Source organism: Moschus berezovskii, chromosome 2 (genome assembly GCF_049115385.1).
Source record: "Moschus berezovskii isolate FMDL1 chromosome 2, NW_MosBer_1.0, whole genome shotgun sequence".
Lineage (NCBI taxonomy): Eukaryota > Metazoa > Chordata > Mammalia > Artiodactyla > Moschidae > Moschus > Moschus berezovskii.
This window is the reverse complement of record NC_142461.1, coordinates 74,565,001-74,589,273: the sequence shown is the minus strand read 5'-3', so window position 1 is coordinate 74,589,273 and position 24,273 is coordinate 74,565,001. Positions and strand designations below refer to the sequence as shown.

The 24,273-nt window shown below is 44.3% G+C and overlaps 1 protein-coding gene across 9 annotated transcripts in view; it reads right to left on the bottom strand.

The window, feature by feature from the left end:
- Window positions 1–24,273, bottom strand: part of MGAT5 (alpha-1,6-mannosylglycoprotein 6-beta-N-acetylglucosaminyltransferase) — a 407,856-nt gene that overhangs the window by 18,989 nt on the left and 364,594 nt on the right. For all 9 annotated transcript variants that reach the window (XM_088829001.1, XM_088829003.1, XM_088828985.1 and 6 more), the window contains 2 exons: window positions 18,469–18,585; window positions 10,118–10,192 (listed from right to left, as the gene is read on the bottom strand). In XM_088829001.1, the coding sequence (XP_088685127.1) occupies window positions 10,118–10,192; window positions 18,469–18,585 (192 nt within the window). The remainder of the gene's footprint in view (window positions 1–10,117; window positions 10,193–18,468; window positions 18,586–24,273) is intronic.

Here is a 24,273-nt window from a genome sequence, read left to right as displayed (position 1 = left end):
GAGGGTGGTGTCTACACCTGCGGAGCCTGGTGGACTCTCAACAGACTGCTTCTTATTCATCTGAGCCTCATGTGGTTATGCGATGCCGTCCACGGGATAAAACTGAAACGGGGAGAAAGATCCTTCCATGTTAAACTAGGAGGTGGTGGGGCCAGGGAATGTGCTTCAGATCCGAGACCTAGATTTGAGGCCTGGCCTCACCGGGGCAGGGCTTCGGGCACACTGCTCAGTCTGGTCTTGCCTCCGTTGCTGGTCCATACGGAGTGATGCTGCCAGACTGTGGGTGGCGCAGCTGAGCTGAAGGCTGGCAAACAGCAGGCGCTCCCCTAATGCTCACCACCCTCCTCTGGTCCCTCTGTGGAGGCGGTGCCTGTGCCCTGTATTGGGCTCTGGAGGCACTGCAGCACTGGCGCGTGCAGAAGCGGGGCAGCGCTGGATAGATGGAGCCCTGTGCCTCGTCCCAGGCAGGGCAGACCGAGCCCACCTGCTCAGTTCGTGATACACCCTGCAGCCCCCAGTGCAGGTTCCCTTTATCAGGAGAGCTTAACTCAACTCCACATGAACTCCTGGGTCCCAGTCACCCTTGCTTTGGCTCAGCAGGGGCTGGTCCGGCATCCACTCACTAGCCTCTTCTGGGTGCCAGTAGGAGCAGGAATAACGCGGATATATTGGTGGGAATGTGAACTGATGCAGCCACTGTGGAAAACGGTGTGCAGGTTCCTCCAAAAACTAAAAAGAGAGTTGTCACATGATCCAGCAATCCCAATCCTGGGCATACACCTGGAGAAAACTCTAATTCGAAGATACAGATGCACCCCAATATTCACAGCAGCACTACTTACAGTGGCCAGGACCTGGACACAACCCAAACGTCTATGGAAAGACAAATGGTAAAAGAAGATATGATATACATATATGTGATATATATATACATATATATGATGGAATCCTATCATATATATGTATACACACATATATGTATATGTGTATATATGTATATGTATGGAAGAATGAAATAATGCCATTTGCAGTAACATGGATGGACCTAGGGTGTCATATTAAGTTAGAAGGAGAAAGACAACTACCATATGATATCACTCATATGTGGAATCTAAAATAAGATGCGTGAATTTGTCTATGAAACAGAAACAGGCTCACAGACGTAGAGAACAGACTTGTGGTTACCAAAGAGGGCAAGGGGGTGAGGGAAAGATGGATTGGGAGTTTGGGACTAGCAGATGCAAACTATTATACATATGTAAAACTGAATCACTCTGCTATACACCAGAAACCACAGTACATTGTAAGTAACTATATTTCAATAAAATAAATTTTAAAAAAGAAATAGGGAAAATAGCAGCAGGCCCTTTTTAAGGCTTGGTGAACCATGTGGAAAGGCTGAAGGTGAACAGGCTTGAAGAGAGGGAGAATGCAGGTAAGGCAGGAGGGAGTGGGGATGTGAATTATGGTTCTGGCTCCCAGCTGTGGGACTTCACAAATGCTCCTCAAGTTCCCTCTGCCTGCTTTCACATCGAAAATGCAGATAATACCATTTGTCCTTTAGTCCTTATATAACTCCTGTGAGATAAAAAATGAAGTGACTCTTAAGAGGGTACCCACGAAAGCGTTAGTTGCTCAGTCATGTCCGACTCTTTACAACCCCATGGAACACAATCCACCAGGCTCCTCTGTCCATGGAATTCTCCAGGCAAGAGTACTGAAGTGGGTTGCCATTCCCTTCTCCAGGGGATCTTCTTGATTCAAGGATTGAACCCAGGTCTCCTGCACTGAAGGTGGATTCTTTACTATGTGAGTCACCAGGGAAGCCAAGAGGGCACTGAGAGATGTTAAATATCCCAAGGTAGAACATTATATGCTGCCAGGGTTCAGAGGGAAAAGTCGAGTTCCCTGGATTACCTATGACAATCGTCCACAAGGGCCATCTCTTTGTCCAGCTGATTGCAGGGCACAATTGACACAACAGCTTGTCATAAACCTCTTCTCACCCCAGGTGCCAGCCCTGCTGGGTGCTCATGGAAAGTGAGAGGTCCTCTGTTTCACTCAACCTCGGCATCAGCTAACAGGGCAACGCCTCGTCTCCTTGTTCCCTCACTCAACTCACTCGTTTGTTCATTTGACAAATACTGGGGGAGCCTGGTGGGCTTCCATCTATGGGGTCACACAGAGTCGGACACGACTGAAGTGACTTAGCAGTAGCAGCAGTAGCAGTAGCAGTACTTGCTAAGAAGCAGAAAAGCATAAGGGTTTGGAGTTAGGATGCTTAGGTTTGAATCTCAGCTCCTCCGAGCAGCTGAGTGGTCTTGGCGAGCTCCATAACCTTTCTTTGCCTCAGTTTCTTCAACTGTAAAATGATGAAACTGTCAGCAGCCACCTCAGAGAGCTGTGGTGGTGGTGGGGGGCAGTAAATTAATTATAATGTGTAGAGTGCTCAGAAATGTGCATGATCAAACACCATGGGTTGGCACTTACTGTTATTATGAGCAAGGGACTTTTTTATGCCCTCGGGGATGACTTGGTTAAAAAGAAAAAAAGGAACTAAAACACCTGCCTTTATAGAGCTTCTTTTCAGTGAGGGAGATAGAGAAACAAAATAAATAAATTATATGTAATGTTAAAAGCTAGTAATTGCTCTAAGTAAGAATGAAGTGAGGATAAGGAATTGGGACTGTTGGGGAAGAGGGTATTCAAATAAGGCATCACTGAGAAGGCAACATTCAAGGAAAGCCGAGGAAGGAAAAGTGTGAGCCAGCACGTGTCTGGGAAGGACATAACAGCAAGCAGCAAACGAAGTGTGGAGGCCGTGACAGCAAAGCGGCCAGCAGGTTCCAGGAGGAGAGGGCAGTTCCACGCAGCCTGAGCTCTGTGTGTGCTTGTGCGCATATGTGTGTGTGTGCATATGTGTGTGTGTGTGTGCACGCGTTCGGGGCTGGAAGTAGGAAGAGATGGTATCTGGGAGGTCAGAGCACCCAGAGCTTGGGGGTGGTGGTGCATATAAAGCCTTGGCTTTTCCTTGGAGTGAGATAGAAGCTACTGGAGAATTCTGGGCAGAGGAGTGACAGGATCTGCTGAGCTGAGAACAGCAGACAGGAGCAGAAGCAGGAACAGAGACAGTTAGGAAGCCACACAGCAGTGCAGAGAGAGAGAGAGAGAAGAGCCTCAGGCATCTTTTTCCAACAAACCTCCATGAAATGCTCACAGGGTGGCTTTGAAGGGTCTCTCAGGCATCTCTTCAAAACTTAACAAACAGCTATTAAAACTTACCCTGGGTGCTGGAAATCTGAATGTGCATGAGACAGAGTCTCTGGGACAAAGGCCCGCATTTAAAAAAATTACAGAACAGTACACAACAGATGTCCAACCAGGATGTAAAGGCCACTGAGAGGAGGGAGAGAATTAACTCTGGGGACGGGAAGGGGTGGGGGTAGTGTCAGAGAAGGCTTCCAGGAAATGGGGACTTCCGGGCTGGGTTTGGTAGGCTAAATAGGAGTTAGTGGCTTAGCACAAACACAGTGTTTTGCAGATAATTAGTGTTCAATAAAGAGTCACTGAACAGCACTGAATGGTTTTGGCATCCTGGGGCTTTGATAGAAATAGAAAAAGATACTATTCTAACCCTGAAGCTTTACATAACCAGAAGAGACATAAACAGTAATTTCCAATCTGGTTAACAAGCTCACTTAGACACAGAACATCTGCATTCCTCTCTAATAATGATTCTAGCCAGTCACCAAATTTCCCTAAGTTTGCTTCACTATGAAATTTCCCTATAGTAACAATAGTAAGAAAGGTCTATTAATCAACACATTTATGAGAAGTAATGTTCTGAACCAATGAACACAACGTGCTATGAAAAAGATGGGTGCTGCCTTTGTAACAAAGGCTAAGTAACAGTATGGAGGAAATGTGGTTCACCTAACACCCAAAGAACTGGAGAAGACAGCGGGTGGGGAGAGGGGAGGCTGCTCCCTGGGACAGAAGCGCTAGCAGGGTCAACACTGCGTGTCCCTCCCTCTTTGATGTAGGTGATGGGATCTTTTCCATAAACCCTCCACCTTGAGTGGCTGTCTGGCTAAACCTTTGATTGAGTTATTATACCCATGACATATCAGGTGCAGGTGGATTCAGATACAGGTCTGGAAGCAGGATCTAAAGGAAGTAAGGTCAGGAATTTGCTAAAAGAAAAGGGGATGGGGAGTGGGAAGCAGGTTCAAGGCTATGAAATTGGGATTTGGGCCAACTTTAGCCAGCTAGGTGAGGAGTAAGGGGCATATTTGTTATTTATGTTACAGCAGAGGAATCCAGAGCCAAGCACAGAAAAAGTGTTCAATACATCATGCGTGACCCATTAGATTAAACACATTTCAGTTGCTGGCTGGTACCTGCCATTCTCAACTTGTCCTGTCCTCAAAAAGAGTTTACTCTGTCCAGGGGTGGCCCCTGGGGCTGATTCCCAGCAGCAGGTGCAATTTTACATTTCCACAAGGGCAACAGAGGTGGTCGTGAAGCTGAGCTGTGGTGACTAATCTCTACGGTGATCTTTACACTGCAAGCCAACAAGTTCATGTTGCAAACATTTAGACATGAACCTCCCACATTTCAAACTCTTCTATAGGAGGAGTCTATTGGGAGAAACAAAAGCACATGTGCACATACATGTGAATGTCCAAGGTGGCACTCCACTCTTCACAAAAGCCAAAAGGTGGAAATGACCCATATGTCCATCAGTTGGAGAACGGGTAAACAAACATGGTATTCATACAATGGAATACTATTCAGCAACGAAAAAGAATGAAGTGCTAAAGCATGCTACAGTATACATGAACCTTACAAACATTATGCTGAGAAACTGCACAGGGGCACAAAAGAGATTTTTAGGGTGATGGAAATGCTGTAAAACTAGATTGTGGTAGTAATCGCCCAACCCAATAATTAACAACAAAAAGCCCCACTGAACTGTACCCTTACACAGAGTGAATTTGAGGGACTGTAAATTACACCCCAATAAAGTTGTTAAAAAACAAACACACCTGAAATGCTCTTACAACATGCTCTTCAGCTATATTTTCTACTTCCTGTAAAAACCCTATAAATACTAAACAGGATGATTGTGCTCACATCATTTTGCAAGAAGCTGTGTCTTTTATGTGAAAACCAAGTAAATTGGTTTCTGGGCTCCTGCAGCAGAAGTTAAGGCTTTCAGAGAACCTACTCTGTGCGAGGTACCTTCTCAGCCTTAAACATGTATTCATTTCTTGATTCCTCTACCAACCCCTTGGGGTGGGTAGTAGTATCCCCACCGTACAGAAGAGGAAACTTGACCCAGGTCACTGAGAGGAGGGGCTAAGCCAGGAAGTGAACTTGGCTGTCAGACTCTAGGGCCCAGCACTCAACCATTGCCCACTTAACCCCCCTGGTTTCAGGAATGGCTGGGCAAACAGCAACCACCAATTTTTCAAACGAGTGAATACTTCTTAAGCAACTGCCAACCTTCTCCCTGTTTTGGTTCCTCTTCCTCTTTCCCTGTGACCTGGTACTTCCACCCTCCCCTCCATGAGGAGCTATCCAGATTCCCTGCCAGGTTTGTTCTTGCATCTAGAACATGCCCCTTGGAGGTCAGGATGGGCCCCCATGAACCAGATTTCCCAGGAGCTAAAGTTGATTCCACTGTGGCTCTTGGAGTTAACTCTTTTCTCCCCCTCCCTATCTCCAGAGTGCTTTTCTCATAAATGATACAGCTCCTTGCAAAATAATGTGAGCATGGCTTTCAGAAATTAACCTGAGCATTGATATTCCATCAAAAGAACTTGCTCTACTCTATGGCCTGAGGCAAGCACCAAAGTCTTTCTCAAGAAATGCATAACAAGAAACTTAACAAGCCTGAACACACCCAGATTAGGGGAGAAGAGTGCTCTGGATCTTAGGATACATTGGATTTTTCTCCTTGGCGTCAGCTCCTACTGCTGGAGAGGGTGTTTCTCTTGGAGAGCAATGCAATAGGGCTTGCTATGCAAATCGACACTATTTGCACAGTAGAGGGAATGGGGGCATTCAGGGAAAAAGCAAGTGGTTTTCCTAAAACCAGGATTCATTCCTGTTGGGTGCTGCCCGGTCTGGAGGGGGAGGTTTCCTGCTGTCAAGCATTCTGTACAGAGTACACTCTGAGGCCCAGGGCTTTCTCAATTGCGGTCAAATGGCATCCTCTGGCCCCCGTTGCCTGGGGTGAGTGTGATGAACAACCTTGAAAGGGTTCTGGGATAAAAGCTTCCTTATTCTCTTAGCAGATCACACAGAGGGCTCTGAAGGCAGAGATCAGCCTAATTAGGGCTGTGGCGTTCCTACGATTTAAGAGATGGCAAGTGTGCACTGCTGCCACCCTTCAAAGCTTGAGGCTTTCCTGCTCACACCAGAAACAGCCTCTCTCCTCCCACTGCTCTTTGAAGATGGTCTTTGGGCGGCAAAAATAATGAACACTCCAAGCTCTGAAACACCAGAGCCTGGAGCTAATCGTTAAGAGGCAGAGACCCGATCTGTGAACCAATGGGGTCTTGCCTTCTTAATTTCCTTCTGGAGTTGGGGAACATTATGGCTTCAAGAAAACCCTCCCCGGAGGCCTAGGATAAACTCAAAATAGGCCCCTTTATTGCTCATTAGCAGCACTGAGAGAATGCTGAATAAGAAATGCCCCTAAACACAAACGATTCCTAGAGTGATTTTTCTAAAACACCAATCTGATAGCATCACTGCCGTATTCCTGAGTTAAAACCTGTCTTCAGCCTCCTCTTGTCCCAGAATCAAATTCTGAGTTCTTAAGCTGAGCCCACAGCATCTTTTCACGATGTGTCTCCTCCGACCTCCTCTTGCATCATCTCTCTCTTCAGTCACAGCCAACCTTCCAACTCACCACCATTTCTCTTTCTCCCCCAGGCCTTCGCATCTCTCAGGAACCCCCACTTTGCCTTCAGGACTCATCTCCTGCAAAGTGCTTCCAGACACTCTCCCTCCCCTCTCCCACCCCCACACTCCACCTGAGTTACATGATCCCAAAGCACACCCGGGTAGTCACTGTGACAGATGCAATCAATGGCAGCAGCACTGCCCATTGTCCTGACCTTGAAGCTACTTGAGGACAGAGACTCATCCTTTGACACCTTCTCCCCAACTCCAGGAACAGTCTGCAGCCCCCTCCAGTTGACTAAAACTTCCAGAGCGGATGCATGAATAACAGCAAGCAGAAAAGAAACCCCTGGGTTTCTGTGAGCTGCAGAGCTCTGCAGAAGAAAATCTCTACCCAGGAGAAGTGTGAAAGGGCAATTTTATGAGCATGTTTTCTAGGAGACAATTTTATTAATTGTCTCTCCAAGTCATTAGGGTCAAGATGAGCCTGCTGGATCTTGGCACACAGGAATGAAAAGCACACACACTCATTACCCTCCTCATTCATTTAATCATTCTTTCTGTTTTGTTCACCTTCTCCCTGCCAGGCAGAGGGCTAGGCACTTGGATGTCAAGGGGACCAAACTGGGTGTGGCCCTGCATCACTGACCATTTAACAAGGTCTATCTGGGGAACAGGACCTTCCTGTTTGAAAGGAAATTTAGTAATAGGTTTAAAAAGAATGGGTCACATGATAACTTCTAAGGACTGGCTGGCATTCAAGAATCCTAGGGAAGAAAGAAAGATGGTCTTCAAGTAAATATGATAAAGTCTTTTCAAATATCATATGATACCACTTATATGTGGATTCTAAAAAATGATATAAATGAACTTTTTTTACAAAACAGAAAGACTCACAGACAATAGAAAACAAACTTATGGTTACCAAAGAGGAAAGGTGGTGGTGGTCAGGGGATAAATCAGGAGTTTGGGATTAACATATACACACAAGTAACAATGACAGTCACTCAGTCATGTCCGATTCTTTGCAATCCCATGGACTGTAGCCTGCCATGCTCCTCTGTCCATGGAATTCTCCAGGCAAGAATACTGGAGTGGGTTGCCATTTCCTACTCCAGGGAATCTTCCCGATCAGGGATCAAACCCAGATCTCCTGCATTTCAGGCAGATTCTTTACCAACTGAGCCATCAGGGAAGCCATATACACACTAATATATATATATATATATATATATATATACTAATCAACAAGGACAGTTGATAGTGTATAGCACAGAGAATTATACTTAATATTCTGTAATAACCTATATGGGAAAACAATCTGAAAAAGAATGCACATGTATAACTTAACCACTTTGGTGTATATCTGAAACTAATACAGTATTGTAAACCATCGATACTCTGATATAAAGTTCAAAATGTCTTTTTACAATGTGGTGGTGAGTAACCATTTTTCCTGAGAGGAAGTGGAGACAGGAAAGGTGGAAGTGGGTTCTGGCAGGGATCCTGGTAAGATCTCAGCCTCCGGGAAGGGTAGTAAAGTCTGTGATGTTTTAAAATCTCACTGCCACAGGCCACAGCATCCCTGTCTGCACCTTGGGGAAGGGCTGGCGGCTTCTTGAGATCAAAGAGGATGGGAAGTATAGCTCTGGGACAACTGTCATCGCCTGAGGCTCCAGCAGTGCTGATGGCGCAAGCCTGCGTGGGCTCAAACCAACCCAGCACCCAGCCTGATCCCATGACTGAGCCCCACGGCCGAAACTCTTGGTTCTTATTATCCAGAGAATGGGCGATGATTGCTGCCTCCCAGGATTACTGTGAGGATAAATGAGATGATGCGTTGGGATGTAAAGTCTGTACGTAAAGGGCTGCCTCCGTCAGGATAACGATACTGTCATTCTTGAGTTAAGTGTCACATAAAGAGTGAATGAGATAGTGATTCAAATGCTCAGCTCTCATGGTAAAGTCTGATGAATACTCCTGTAGAATACATAGTCACATAATAATATAATAATGCATATTAAATAATCAACAGCAATAGTGTGTCTTTATTGAACATATGTGTCGGCCTTGTTCCAAGCACTTCATGTGTACTAGCTTATTTTCACATTAGCCGCTTGAGGTTCTAGTATCATCCTCATTTTGCAGGGGAGGAAGCTAACACATCCAAATCATACAGCCAGAAGGCCTCAGTGGAGGGGCTGGAACGCCAGTGGATGGCTGCACTGTAGTCTCTCTTTCCCTTAACAAACGTTCAGAACATCAGGCCCGGGCCCCTGAAGCCTCTGTCTCTGGCTGGTTCTGTGCAGCGGCTGCATTCAGGGTTGTCCACGGCTCACCCCAGTCTGTGGCCTCAAATCTTTCCTTGGAAACATGCTTTGGCCTACAGTACACGCTTACTTTCACTCTGAACACGCCATTTCTACTTTCAGCCTTGAGTCCTCCCTGCCTACGTGTCAGGATCTCTTGACTGCGCTAAGATGCTCTGCTTTGAAGCAGAGCCCCTCATCTCTCGCACCTGGTCAAGGACCTCATATTCCCCTACCCACGGGGGCTCTCAGCCTGCCTATTTCTAGCTCTGTGTTATTTTTGAAGCCTAAGGAATTAAGATGTTTTAAAATGATGGCAATGACACTTCTGGCCTTTACTTCTCTGAGCACAAGACACAGTGTCCCAACTCAGCTGGGGGTGGTAGGATCCTAGGAGTCCTCTCCAGCTTTGGAAGTAAAGTTTTGCTTTTATCTGTTTTATATACTTGGATTTCAAGTAAAGTTTCATTTGAAAAGGAATCCTATTTTTAAAAACGTTTGAAAACCACTGAAGAGTCCTACCTATTTGGAATTACCGACATATATTGAGTAATCTATCTGTCCCCCACTCCCCACCCAAGTCTTTGTGTGGTTCCTGGACAAGGCACAGGTCTGATGGTGAAGGTTTTCATCCTGACCATCCAGTCCCTTCCTTCAGTATCCATCTGACCTTCCACCCACAAGGACATTTTTACTCCAATGACAGCCAGACTCCTCTGGGTGACCATGGCAGTTCACATGTTAAAATTTCAAGAAGCCCTCATCTAGCTTGTGGAATCCTCCAAATCAGGAAAATCTCGCAGAAACACGGTGAGCTTTTACTTATTCATGAGTTGCCTGGGGTACCAGAAGGGAGGGAATGGAGAGGACAGATGGACTTAGGAGAGTCTTACCTGTTTTTCGATGAAAGCATTGATTCTCTGTAGCATCCCCTCGCATGTGAATTCATACGGCATGTATGGCTCAATCTGCAGAAACAGATCATGAAAGAGGAGGACATCAGACATATAATCTGTACCCAGTTCTCCACTGGTTCACCCACACTCAGGTGCCAATGCCTGCAGGCAGTCAGGTGAGGGGCTAAGAATATGAACCTGGAAATCAGCAGACCTGTCTTCACAACCTCCCTGCTCCTTATCAGCTGTGGGACCCAGAGCAAATTAACTACCATCTTTGAGCCTCAGATCCTTCACGTGTGAAACGGTGAGAAGAAAAACCCATTCTCTGGAATCTGTGGTGAATACTACATCGAGGGAAAAAGTAAAGTGCTTAGTTCAGGGTCTAACACGTGGCAGGCATTCAACCAAAGGTAGACAGTGTCAGTTGTTGGAAGGTAAGATCAATGGGGCAGGGTCCATGGCTGCGGGGTCATCTGTATCCTGGTGCTGAGCAGCAGGGCACACACTGGAACCAGCAAACACCTGGTGAATGAACGCAGGCCTCCTACCCCGAGAAAGGCATGCGCTGAGTTACTTCACGACAGTGAAAAAACTTCCTTTTGTACCAGTAGGTGAAAATGTACCCAAAGAACTCATGGAGAAAAAACAGTGATGACGCATCACAGAGATTTCAGCAAGAGGTCCCAGGAGGCTAGAAGGTCAAAGCCACCTTCTGCTAATGTTGGGCTTTTAAGACCATCTATGATTCCAGCAAGTCAAGATTGAGAGAGGACCAAGATATGGAAGATGTTCTAGGGGGAGCAAGTAGTGGGAAATTAGACCTGAAAGGAGGAGTGTGGGAGGACAGAACTAGGATCATGGAAGCTAATGAGCTAAGCTAGAAAGCAGCTCACTGGATTTCCATAAAGGACTTGAGATTTCTACCCTAAGGAGCCTGGACTGTATCTGAGGGTGCAAGTAATGCAGAAGGTGCCTCACTGGGGTGGGGGAGGCAATCTGGTCAATACTGTGATACCTGGTGGAAGGGAAAGAAAAGTGGGTTGGAGTTCTGCACTGCCTATGCCAACATTCTGAGGTCTGTGTCTTCAGGGGCAGCTGTCCGGCATTATTAACCTGAAATGGACATTACACTTGGGAGAAAATCACCAGTAATCCAATTTTTTACAGCTTCAGAGAATCCAACAGCAGTTAGCACGTTCACCACTTCCCTCTTAAGTCCGCACTTGCCTGTCTCAAATCTACAGGGTGGAGGCCTGGACAAAACATCTGTGAGGTTAAGCCTGATGAAAATGGGAAACTGACAGAGAAGATACTTATCTGTGGGAAGCCAAGCAGTTGGGCTCAAGGCACATTCTCCCATTTTCTGTGTTGATTCATACATTACATTTGAAATCTTCATCATCTACCATTGTTACTTTCATAACGTGTCTTTGAATACACAATTAGATGACATATCACACAGCGATTGCTGCCCACATCTACCCGGAGAGAGCCAAAAGAGGCAGAGCCATAAGTAGTCATACCAGGGCTGAGGTCCTTTTGTCCCTAGACGGTTCATCTCGGATGAGCACAAAATTCCTTAACTGACTTACATCTTCCTTCCTGCATCTTTTCATCTCAAGTTTTTGCACTTGCTGTGCCCTTTCTAACCCAAACAGAGTCCTTTACACCCAATGTATACTTTTTATTTTCTTTTAAAGAATATTTATTTAACCAACCTGTGAGTGATTCCAGAAGCTTTCTGTAATAGGCTAGAGAATATGTCTCCCCCCATGTTTGTGGGGAAATATATGGAGGAATAAGAACAACAATAAAAAACATATAATAGAGGACTTGACATATCAGTTTCATTTATAAAGGGATAAGTAGGATTTCTAGAGTGAGGTAAACAAACATCAGTGGCTGTGTGTCATGCCACCAACAGATCCAGCTATGTGGTAGGAAGCATACTACACACTCAAAGGTCATTCCTACAACATATTCCAAAGGGCATCCATTAGAAATTAAAGTGAATTAATTCAAAGAACTCATGCAATAAACAGAAAAATGGCTCTTCCTATGTCTCCCTACCAACCAAACCCAGGTTAACCAAAGGGATACCAACCCATTACTTGCTCTGTGGCCAGTTCACTGTTCTAAAAGATAAGGAATCAATTTTCCTATAAAGGAAAAGCCAAAAAGAAAAGAAACTATATTCTTAAGTCATCTCTGCCATGAGCCATCTTGCTGTGGATGGGAACAGGGCCCTCTGCGTGGGAAAGCTCTGCAGCTTAAGAAATATTGAGCACTGGCTAGTCTCTGATGTTAGATCTGTTGCACAGATTGTGTGTGTGTGTGTGTGTCAGTGAGAGAGAGAGTTTTCTGCATAACAGTCCTTCAGGGAAAGTCAAGGCCTCTTTGGGGGAATGGAAGGAAAGGGAGTGTGAAACCGCACCAGTGACTGAGAACCCCAAATAGGGCCAGTTAAGGGGAAGCAGGGGGAGTTGTTTGATCATCCTGCCTGGTGGAAGGAGGGCTGTTAATCATGGCCACAGGAAGGAGGCCTGCAGACTGCACCATGCAGTCCCTCCTGGCATTGGAAACTTTCCCTGTCCCCCCACACTTTCCTTCCTTTTCTCCTTTTACCTTCTTCCTTCCTGTGGGATTTCCTCTCTCCTCTAGCATCACTCGGTGTTCTAAGTCAGAGTGTGGATTTCTCTGGGAACTACAATCTGAGATCAGTTAACCGCTGCATGGCCCCACCTGACAGGTCGCTCGGCACCAGTCAATGAGATATGGTCTTAGAAGGCAGAAGACCACAGGTTGAGTCTTATCTTCTCCATCTACTAAGTAGAGAATTTTAAGTGAGACACTTCATGTAATTTCTCTTGATGATTTCAAATGTAAGACAGGTCATGCCATTCCACTGTTCAAAACTACCCATCATCAGTTCAGTTCAGTTCAGTCGCTCAGTCGTGTCCGACTCTCCGCGACCCCATGAATCACTGCACGCCAGGCCTCCCTGTCCATCACCAACTCCCGGAGTTCACTCAAACTCATGTCCACAGAGTCGGTGATGCCATCCAGCAATCTCATTCTCTGTCGTCCCCTTCTCCTTCTGCCCCCAGCCTTTCCCAGCATCAGAGTCTTTTCCAGTGAGTCAACTCGTCTCATGAGGTGGCCAAAGTATTGGACCCATCATACTTAGAATAAAATTCATAATCCCTGTGGTGATCTTTTTGAAGGCTCTACACATTCTGGCTCCTATGGAATCTGGAATCTTTTATGGTCTCCATTACTTCCAATAGGAAGTTGGTCGTCTTTCATACTGTTATTCCCCTGAATGTAATAAATTTTTCTCTGGCTACTTTCAAGATTATTTTCCTTATCTTTCATTTTTGGCAGTTCAGCTACAATGTACCTAACTGTGTTTTTCTCCATATTTATCCTGCTTAGCCTTCACTGAGCTCCCAGGATCTGTAGGTTGAGGTCATTTAGCAATTTTAGAACATACTTAGCCACCATCTTTTCACAAATGTTTCTTCTGGTCATTCTCGCCTCCGAAATTCTCATCACACATAAGTTGGGTTGTTTGATGTTGTTCCACAGATCTCATACGTGCCCTCTTTTTATCTTGTTTCTCTAATTTCAATAATTTCTCCTGACAAGTCGTCAAGTTCACTGACTATTTTCCTCTGCTGTGTACAGTCTGCTGATAAATCCAGCGAAAGAGTTCATTTCTGATACTGTCTGCACCTTCGGTTCTAGTATTTTTTCATTTGGCTTAAAAAATTTTTTTTCCATTTCTGCTGAAATCCCCCATCTGTTCACATATGCCGTCCACTTTTTCCATCAAACATTTTAATATATTTGTCTCAGCATTTAAAATTTGCTGTCTGATAATTCCAACATCTGGGTCATCTCTGGGTCTGGTTTTATTAACAGAGTCCTCTCTTAATGATGCGTCATGTTTTCTTGCTTTTTTGAGTGTCATGCAACCTTAAATCTTGTAATTAAATCTGAGAAATCTTGGCAGCAAATTTCTGGCACATTTATAACAAGCTTACGGGTTCCAATGACAATCATTTTTGTATTACTCTCATCCCTCTCACTCTCACCTGTTCCTTTACTCCATTTCATGCTTTTTCTTTTTAAATTTTATCTTAATAAACCACTCAAAATACTAATTTCTATCCAGGTCCTACTACTTGTGTGATTTTGGGTAAATTACTTAATTTCTTTAAACCTTAATGTTCTTATCTGTAGAAGGATTAAATGAGATAAGGCTCAGAAAGATGTATAGGGAGATTCTACATGTGTAGAAAGAGCTTCTTACATATCATCTATTATAATTATCACACCCCCCCCAGTTAAGTGGACTTAGTTTAAGATTATTTAAACAAATCTGTGTTGTTTAAACCACCAAGGGAAAGGGTTTTAAAACGTGGAACAGTAGATGTTCCATGGAGTGAACAGAGCCTCAATTAGGAGTGGATAGAACTTGGCACCCGCTCAGTGCTTTATGTGTCAGGCATTCCCATGAGATTTCTGTCTGACAAAAGGGATCTATTAGCTACAAGGTTTTGAACTTCATGATCCAAGATTTTCTGTCTGTACATTAACTTTTGAATTACTCCTCTTTGAGGCCATGCACACTTAACTAAGTGTTGTGGGTTGAACTGTCCCCCCAAAAAGATACGTTTAAGTTCTAACCCTGTGCTGCTGCTGCTGAGTCACTTCAGTCGTGTCCGACTCTGTGTGACCCCATAGACGGAAGCCCACCAGGCTCCTCCGTCCCTGGGATTCTCCAGGCAAGAATACTGGAGTGGGTTGCCATTTCCTTCTCCAATGTGTGAAAGTGAAAAGTGAAAGTGAAGTCGCTCAGTCCTGTCCGACCCTTAGCGACCCCACGGACTGCAGCCTACCAGGCTCCTCCATCCATGAGATTTTCTAGGCAAGAGTACTGGAGTAGCTTGCCATAACCCTGTGAATGGGACTCTATTTGGAGATGCAAATAGATACAATCAAGTGAGATGAAGTCACACTGATTTAGGGTGTACTCTAATCCAGTAAGGGCTTCCCTGGTGACTCAGGGTAAAGTGTCTGCCTGCAATGTGGGAGACCGGGTTTGATCCCTGGGTCAGGAAGATTCCCTGGAGAAGGAAATGGCAACCGACTCCAGTACTCTTGCCTGGAAAATCCCATGGATGGAGAAGCCTGGTAGGCTACAGTCCATGGTGTTGCAAAGAGTCGGATACGACTGAGCGACTTCACTTTCTTTTCTTTCTTTCTAATCCAATACAACTGATGTCTCGGTAAGAAGTGGAGAAGACACAGAGACTCACATATGAAGACCATTTCAGAGACAGGGATTAAAGTGCTGCAGCTACAAGCCCAGAACACCAGAAGGTGGACGAGACAAGGAAGGACCCTCCAAGATGGGCTTCAGAGGGCGAATGGCCCTGCCGACATTTAACTTTAGGCTTGGAGCCTCCAGAACTGTGAGGGAATAAATCTGTGTTGTTTAAACCACAGCTGTGGTTCTTTGTTATGGCAGCTCTCGAAGCTAACACCCTAGAGGACTCTGAGACTGAAGAAAGAAGAGCTTTCAATCTTTACGAGGAGGACCCTCTGGTGGGGAAGATTCAGGCGTGCGGCAGACTCTTGAGGCAGCCAGCCTCACTAGGCACTTCATCTCTCGGCTTGGCCACTAGAGGTCTGGGGAACTTCTGCTGCCCTAAACTGCTGAGGCAGAGATGTGATTGAACACATCACTGATGGGAAGCTCTGAGCAGTCACCCCAGAGCTCAATAAGTATACTCCCTCTAAAGGGACATGGACAACACTGGAATGCTCCTGTTCCCTGGAGATGTTCTCAGTAAGCTGAAACTGGCTCCTGTGGGGTACACATTTTATTTCTCAAAGGGGTCAGATGGTCCGTTACATGGGTCAACTGGTTACTCCTCCCAGGATACATGCCTTTCTAGACTCTGCCCCGTGACTCTCACTGTTCCTCCAACTCTTTATCTTCTTGAACCCACTTCTCAGATTAGGTTTGCAGATCCCTACTCATCCTCTGAGACTTAACTCAATGCTGCATTCTCCTGATGTCCTTATAAGCAGCAGAGAAGACACACAGAAAAACCTACAGGGGAAAGGAGTGGGGAGGGATAAATTAGGAGTTTGAGATGACAAACTACTATATATAAAGTAGGTAAACAACAAGCTCCTATACGGTATAGCACAAGGCACTATATTCAATATCCTGTAATAAAGTAAAATGGAAAAGAATATGAAAAGAGTATACACACATATCTGAATCATTTTTCTGTACACAGAAAACTAACAAAATATTGTAAATCAACTGTGCTTCAATTAAAAAAAAAGCAGAGAAGACAGACACTCCTCAATCTCTGGCATGTTGGTCTTGGCACCAAACATACTCCGCCTTAGTGTGGTGATTTGCAAATATCTATCTTCACTCCCTCCACGCCATCCATCTGTTAGGTACATCATTATGCTGGGTCCTGAGAACACAGCAGTGAGACAGATATAGTTCCTGCCCCTGCTGCTTACAATCTAGTGAAAATCAAGACTATCACTAACAAAAATAAGAATATTATAGTATTACAATGGCCGTGACACAGAAACAACCTAAATGTCCATCGATGGAAGAATGGATAAAGAAGACATGGTACATATATTACTTACGCACACACACAAACACACACACTGGAGTATTACTCAGCCACAAAAATGAAATAATGCCACTTGCAGCTACATGAATGGACCAACAGCCAACAGACTATCATACTAAGTGAAGCAAGTCAGAGAAAGGCATATGACATCACTGATTTGTGGAATCTAACATACGACACAAATGAACTTGTCTACAAAACAGAAACAGACTCACAGACAGAGGACAGACTTGTGGTTGCCAAGGGGAAGGGGGCAGGAGAGGGTTGGATTGGGAGCTGAGGCTAGCAGATGCAAACCATTACATATAGAATGGATAAACAAGGTTCTACTGTATAGCACAGGGAACTATGTTCAATATCCTGTGATAAACCATAATGGAAAAGGAATATGATAAAGAATTTATATACAGATAACTTAATCACTTTGCTATATACTTGAAACACAACATTGTAAATCAATTATATGTCAATAAAAAATATTATTATTGCACATGTAATATTAACACTGACTTCATGTGTGCGTGTGTGGCAAGTCACTTCAGTCATGTCCAACTCTTTGCCACCCTATGGACTGTAGCTTGCCAGGCTCCCCTGTCCATGGGATTCTCGAGGCAAGAATACTGGAGTGGGTTGCCATGCACTTCTCCAGGGGATCTTCCTGAACCAGGGATCAAACCCGTGTCTCTCATGTCTCCTGCATTGGCAGGTGAGTTCTTTACCATTAGAGCCACCTGGGAAGCCTGTTGACTTCATATGACTGACTAAATGTTTATGATGATGCTGACACTGCCTTTAAGCACTTTATATTCACTGTCTCATTGAATCTTCTCAAGCACCTGTAAAGCAGATGAAACTATCCTTCATCAAGGATGAGGAAGGTTAGTAACTCAGAGGTTAAGTAACTGCCTGAGGGGGTGTCACTAGATCCTAAGTGGAACGAGCCTCCTTTATGTTTATGAAGTAAACATCCCCTATAGTGGTTCAGAAAGTGCTGTGCATACAGTAGGTATTTAATACATGATGCTGAACTGATCAGGAAAAATCCAGAGAAGTTAGTTTCTTATATAAAATTCTATAAGATGTATAGGTAGAAAAGCCAAATAAATAGATGCTACAGAAAAACATTTCCCAGTAATTCCTTAATTATTCCTTGTCCTTCTCACTTCTTTTTTTTTTTTTTTTGCAGGGGAGCAGGACTATCTTTTATGATCTTTAGGAGAGCTACATAATTAGGTTGAAGACTCAAGTAACAATTCAGGCTTCTATTACTGTACATGGGACCCAGAAGTCATGTTGAAAGATCTGCAGAATCCACATTCACCTGGACACCAGCTCCATTTCCATGTCTCAGTTCAGTTCAGTCGCTCAGCTGTGTCCAACTCTCCGCGACCCCATGAATCACAGCACGCCAGGCCTCCCTGTCCATCACCAACTCCCGCAGTTCACTCAAACTCATGTCCACAGCGTCGGTGATGCCATCCAGCCATCTCATTCTCTGTGGTAGAACATCCACCAAATCCACAGGCCAGTCCTTTAGCTGGGCTGTTTCCTAATGCCCGAGTTAAGCTGACATGGAAACATTCTAACTACTCAAAGGAAGGGCCTGGGATACTTTCTACACCATCCCATTCACATTACCAATGGAGAAGATGGAATAAAAGAAACAACCTTCTGACTTAAAATCGCTTTCACAGCATCCTCGACCTCCTCCTGATTGCCAAGGTCAACGGTCCAAACGTGTGGCCGGCCGATGAAAACTTCAGCGTAAGGATGCTGCGAGGTCAGCTGGAAAAGGAAAAACAGAACCTCAGTCTCATAAACACTGACTTTTTTCAGCCTTCTGTGCCAGGTGAAGTGTAATGCTTTTTATGATTCAGAGTTGGACTTGTGTAGGTAACAAGTCATTTTCTGTTCTTCCTTCCAACGATGGAAACCTCCTAAGCACCCAATAAGCATGTGTGCAAACTAACTCGCTTCAATCGTGTCCAACTCTTTGCAACCCGATGGACTATAGCTTGCCAGGCTCCTCTGTCCATGGGATTCTCCAGGCTAGAATACTGGAGTGGGTTGCCATGCCCTCCTCCAGGGGATCTTCCTGACCTAGGGATCAAACCTGTACCTCTTACCTCTCCTGCACTGGCAGATGGGTTCTTTACCACTGCGCCACCTGGGAAGCCACGTCAACCCCATAAACAGATAATAATAAAAGGGGGAGGGCTCTGTAGCTTCTCTGTTTTTGACCCAGCAGGACATCCACTGGGCATTCCTAAGTTAGGACTGGATATGTATACCCTCTGGATTCGCACATAGCACTGATGGGTTCAGATAAGGAAACCAAGGCTCTAAGGTGTGCCCGGCTGCTATCACCCCTAGTGCCTGTGGGTGCCCATCAGGTTCATGTGGGACATTTAAAAAGACACATGGGGACTTCCCTGGTGGTCCGGTGGCTAAGACTTCGAGCTCCCAATGCAGGGGACCTGGGGTTCAGCCTCTGGTCAGGGAACTAGATCTCACGTGCCACAACTAAGAGTTTGCATGTCACAATTAAAAGATTGTATGCAAGATGTAACATAACACAACAAAGATCAACAGTCTCGAGTGCTGTAATGGAGACCTGTCTCAGGCAAAGAAAAAGTATTTTTTTAATTAAAAAATATATATATTAAAAAAAAAAGACATATAGCCAGGCTGTCTTAGACCCTCTGGGCCTGGATCCTGGGCACTTTAGAGGGGATCCTAGGAGTCTAGGGGTCCGTGGAGAGTGAGATGTGGGCCATGGCCTTGCCTGAGACCCACAGGGCAGGTCCAGTGATGTCTCCATACCCTGAATACCATTTGGAAGAAAGAGTTACAATGTCATAACCAGGTGATGTGGAGGCTGTTACAAGTGGCTGTTCAGTCCCTCAAATCACACCAAGAAATAATGAACATTATTTCCTCAATTATATCCCAGCCCTGAAAATCACCTGGATGGAACTAGTATCTATTATAAAATACTGGTTAGGACAGATAAGCATAATAAAATTACAACAAAGTCATTGCAGGTTTTAAAGTCATAGAAGGACACGTAATGGCAAATTCGAAAGGCAACAAAAAGGGAAACAAGAAAACCAGAAAAAACAGAATTTTTGGAATAATCATTAGCAGAACATAAAGACAATTTGTGATCAGAAAAGCAAGGAAAGGCAGTTTTTGTTCTAAAGGAGGCTTTATTTTAAAAACAAAGGGCGACCAAAGAGACCCAGAGGAATATTGGTAACTCTCAGTTCTAGAAAAATCCAGTTTTTAAGAAAACTAAATTTACCCCTCAGACTTGTCCTCACCTTTATTCTTGTATCCCTATAAGGGTGTGATATAAAGACAGCTTTCTAGACCCTGTGAGCACATGTTCAGTTCTTGGGTCAGCGGGTGCATTCCTAGCCCCTGGCTGAGGACCAAGGATGCCAGATGCCTTGAGATGGGATAACAGTCCTGCATGGGGCAGAGCTGTCCACTCCCACAGGCCTTCACATGCCTCCCAAGCTCCCATGTGGGTTCACAGAATCTACTCTTTGGCACAATTTGAATACACATTGAGTTTTCCAGGAACATAACTGCCATGTAAATCAAAGAACCTTTGTGCTCTGTTTTATTCGAATTCACCAAAGAGTCATTATTGTTTCAGAAAAATCATGGCAGTAAAGTCAATGCCACCCAGAAGCTCTGGGTCTCCAGGACAACGTATCCTAACTAGTCCATATTTGAAGCTGTCACAGGAATGCCAATTGTGTATATCTGCGTATCTATGTATAGGCACCTTTCTATTTAGCTTCTCTTTGCTGATGGCAATTATAAGCAAAAAGGGCCGACCAGCTTCAACTCAATGTCTTATTCCTCTTAAATACAAACATATTCACTGTAAGGAGGCATGGGACACCACTGCTGCCTTCCAGTGTGCTTCGTGGGTTCGGTACAGCATTTCTGGACTATGTATACACAAAATATTCCAGTGTGCTCCGTGGGTTCGGTACAGCATTTCTGGACTATGTATACACAAAATATCTTTTACCGTTTTGCACAGTATTTTCCTTTTATTTCTCTTTCATGTTAGAGAATCAGCCTTTTAAAAAATTATATATGTTAGCAGGGCATATTATTTATGAATTCATTTCAGGACAGAAAAGTAGATGCAATAATACACTTAAAAGAAGGGGCTGGTTCTCTTTTTTCCTTCAGACCCCAGTATACTCAGAGAACTGGATGATTCAATGGGCAGCTCTCCACCTTGCTTTGATCACTGCTCTTTGTGTCTTACCACATGAATGGTGTGCACGCAATAGTTGGTGGGGGGAAAGGCGGAGAAGATAAATTACTGGGCATCCACTCTGAGCCTTCGCTGGCCCCCACTCATACGCTTCTAGACGCAGGGATCCTAGGTTTTATTTCTGACTCCTCTGCCGGAGTCACACCTCTTGCTAGCCTGCAGTTCCCCATCCAACTGACATGCACCCTTTTCTTTTTGCTCATCCGTGTGCTCAGTGAAAGAAGGAGAGAGGAGAGTGACTGCAGACTCTTAGAGCTGGGGGAACATCCTTTTCTTTTTTTCAGCACATATTGTAGATTGAGCACGTTATCACCGAAGCCCCTCGTTGGGCCAGGCACTGTGCTCATCACCCACGCAGACATTATTTATCAGGTTTCCCACGTAACAGTGAGGATTCTTAGGTTTAGAGGGGTTTACAATTCATCAGGACTACATAGCCAGAAAGTAACAGAGCAGATTCAAATCCAGATCCTTCAACAACTTTTTACCTTTTGACAAAAAAGGAAGATGACAACTTTTAAAGATGCTCTTGAGTTCTTAAGACAAAGACCAAAAGAAGCTCAATGTAAACACCAGCCTTTTCATCATTTTTTAAAAACTTGCTAACCTAAAAAAAGAAAAATTGCAGGACTGAATGCATGTCTGTATAAGACCTTCCCTGAAGCTGAGCAAAATGTCACACCATTTTCATTTTGTGACCTGGAGAACCAACTAATTAATTCTTCCAATTGAATCAGGGTAAATGAAAGTTGCCGTCAATGTCACTATTTAGAAGTCTGTCTCCACTCTGCCTCTTAAGGCCCTTGCTTATTTACAAGGTTGCTCTAAGCACTTAGAAGATACAAAATGCTGAGCCATTATTATCATGTTTATTTACATTGATGGAGGGTTACTTAATTTTATGAGCAAGGCTTTCTGTGATGTGTTATTCCCCATCGGAATGTTACACTCGTCCTTGTTAATTTACTGAGAACCATCTGGTTTGAGCTACTTCATTGTATATCCATTAGTATGTTTACTGAAGTATATAGTTTGTAAAAGTCATGAAAATCTTATTAACTATGAGACATTATTTCAGAGTGGCCATTAAATCTCCAGGAAGAACATGAGTTCTCTTTATGGAAGAGGAAATCCTGGAGCCAGAGAATTTCCAATGGTTTACAAAATGTCAGAATAATGATCAAGAACCCAATAATATGTTTCCCAATATAAAGATTAAAATACAATCCATATTACATTTAAAGTATAACTTGAACCAACCACACTATACTTAAGGCATATGGAACGTCTCTTCCTGAGTATGTAGAGTGTGGTTTTAAAAAAGGGTCCAATGAAGGGGATATCAGTTCAATCCCTGGTTGGGGAACTAGGATCCCACATGCCTCAGGGTGATGGAGCCCATAAGGTCTAGAGTCCATGTTCCACAATAAGAGAAGCCTGCACACGGCAAGTAGAGAGAATCCGCTGTGCAGCAACAAAGAGCCCATGTGCTGCAAGAAAGGCCCAGAGCAGCCAAAAAATAAAAATGGACCTAAGGCAAAAATAAAAAAAAAAGCTTTTCCCCCCTAAATACAAAGAAAAATTTAGACCGCTCTTCAAATGAAGACAAAGAAGAGACATAGATACAATTTATATGGATCCATTTATATAGATCAATTGTTGCTTAGCTCAAAAGATTAGCTAGGGCACAAAAAGATGGCTATGCAATTATATACGCTTTGGTTAGAATTTTTCAATTTGTTGAGGGGGAAAGTGATACCTTCTAGGGATTCTTGACCCTTAGAAATCTGTACAAGTGTTGATAACTCTTTACCAATTAAAAGCATCTTTGGTATATGTGCTGCCGAAGTGGGCACTAAAAGCCTTTGATCAGGGGGATTCTGGAGCTGAAAAAGCAGAGCGCGGTGGCCCACGTGCCCATGAGGTCAGGTTCACTGGCTCCTCTCAAAGCTGAATCATGTTGCTGGCTATCAGCCTGCTCTCTGCACCGTCTCCAGCAGAGAAGGAAATGGACATCAGATGGAACCTGCCCTCCTGCATAACGCACAGTGACCTGCTTGGGGTTTCCCTCCAACTCATCAACATTCATGTTTCTCAAACTCGAAACCCACCTCTTCTTTTCCTTTAAAGCACAGCTCCTGCACCAGCCCCATCTCAGCTAACCCAGCCGACCCACCACCTGGCAACACTCCAAGTGAACTAGCCTTCTTTAATGTACTCAGTTATTACTTATGCATTCCCATTGATTAAGCATCATTCCTATCATGCTTCCAAATCAGTTTGAGCTCCTGGGAACAGGAAATGTGTCTTGATAAGTTCTCCTAATGTAGTGACTTAGTACCGCAGACCCTGTGGGGATACAGTGAACATCTGGCAGCTGACCTCTGCATCCCAGCCCTCCTGTGGGGGCCCATGGCTGATGGAGTCACCTGTGGGAGGTCACTCATTGAGTAGCTATTGAAAGGCTCCATCAGTGCCACTCTAAATGGAGTCTCATTCCAGCATTGGTCGGACCATGTGAAGTAAGAGGTGGAACCAAATGCCTGGGTGGCAGCTCCAACACCTATTCCCTTTTTATGCTGTGAAGGATGAAAACCCTCTATCATCTCAAAAAGAAGTAAATCACTACAGGAACAGAACTGACAGGACGAACACACTCAGCAACTGCAGCCTGGCTGACCTGATCTATGTAAAATCACATTACATCACATCACACACTGGGAAAGGGTTCAGTGAGTGAGTGAAGTCGCTCAGTCGTGTCCGACTCTTTGCGACCCTGTGGACTGTAGCCTACCAGGCTCCTCCCTTCATGGGATTCTCCAGGCAAGAGTACTGGAGTGGGTTGCCATTTAGAGGGGGCCTACTTTTTTTTTTCCCAGGAAAAAGTAGTCAGTTACAACAAAATCTTCATGAATCAAAATTTAAATTATTATCTAATTCTAATGATCTAGAAGGTACCAATCTAAAATACTTTTGATAACTCATTTCCCAAAGGCTTGTATATAGAAACTGCAATAAGAAGAGATGGATTTCTTTGCTTTCCATGCACTAAAAAAAGAAAAAAATTCAAGATGACGGAAAAATCACCATTAGAACACCACTGTAATAATGGTTGCAAGCAAGATCTACTGACACATGGTAAAAATAAATGGTCAAAAGTTGGAGGATCT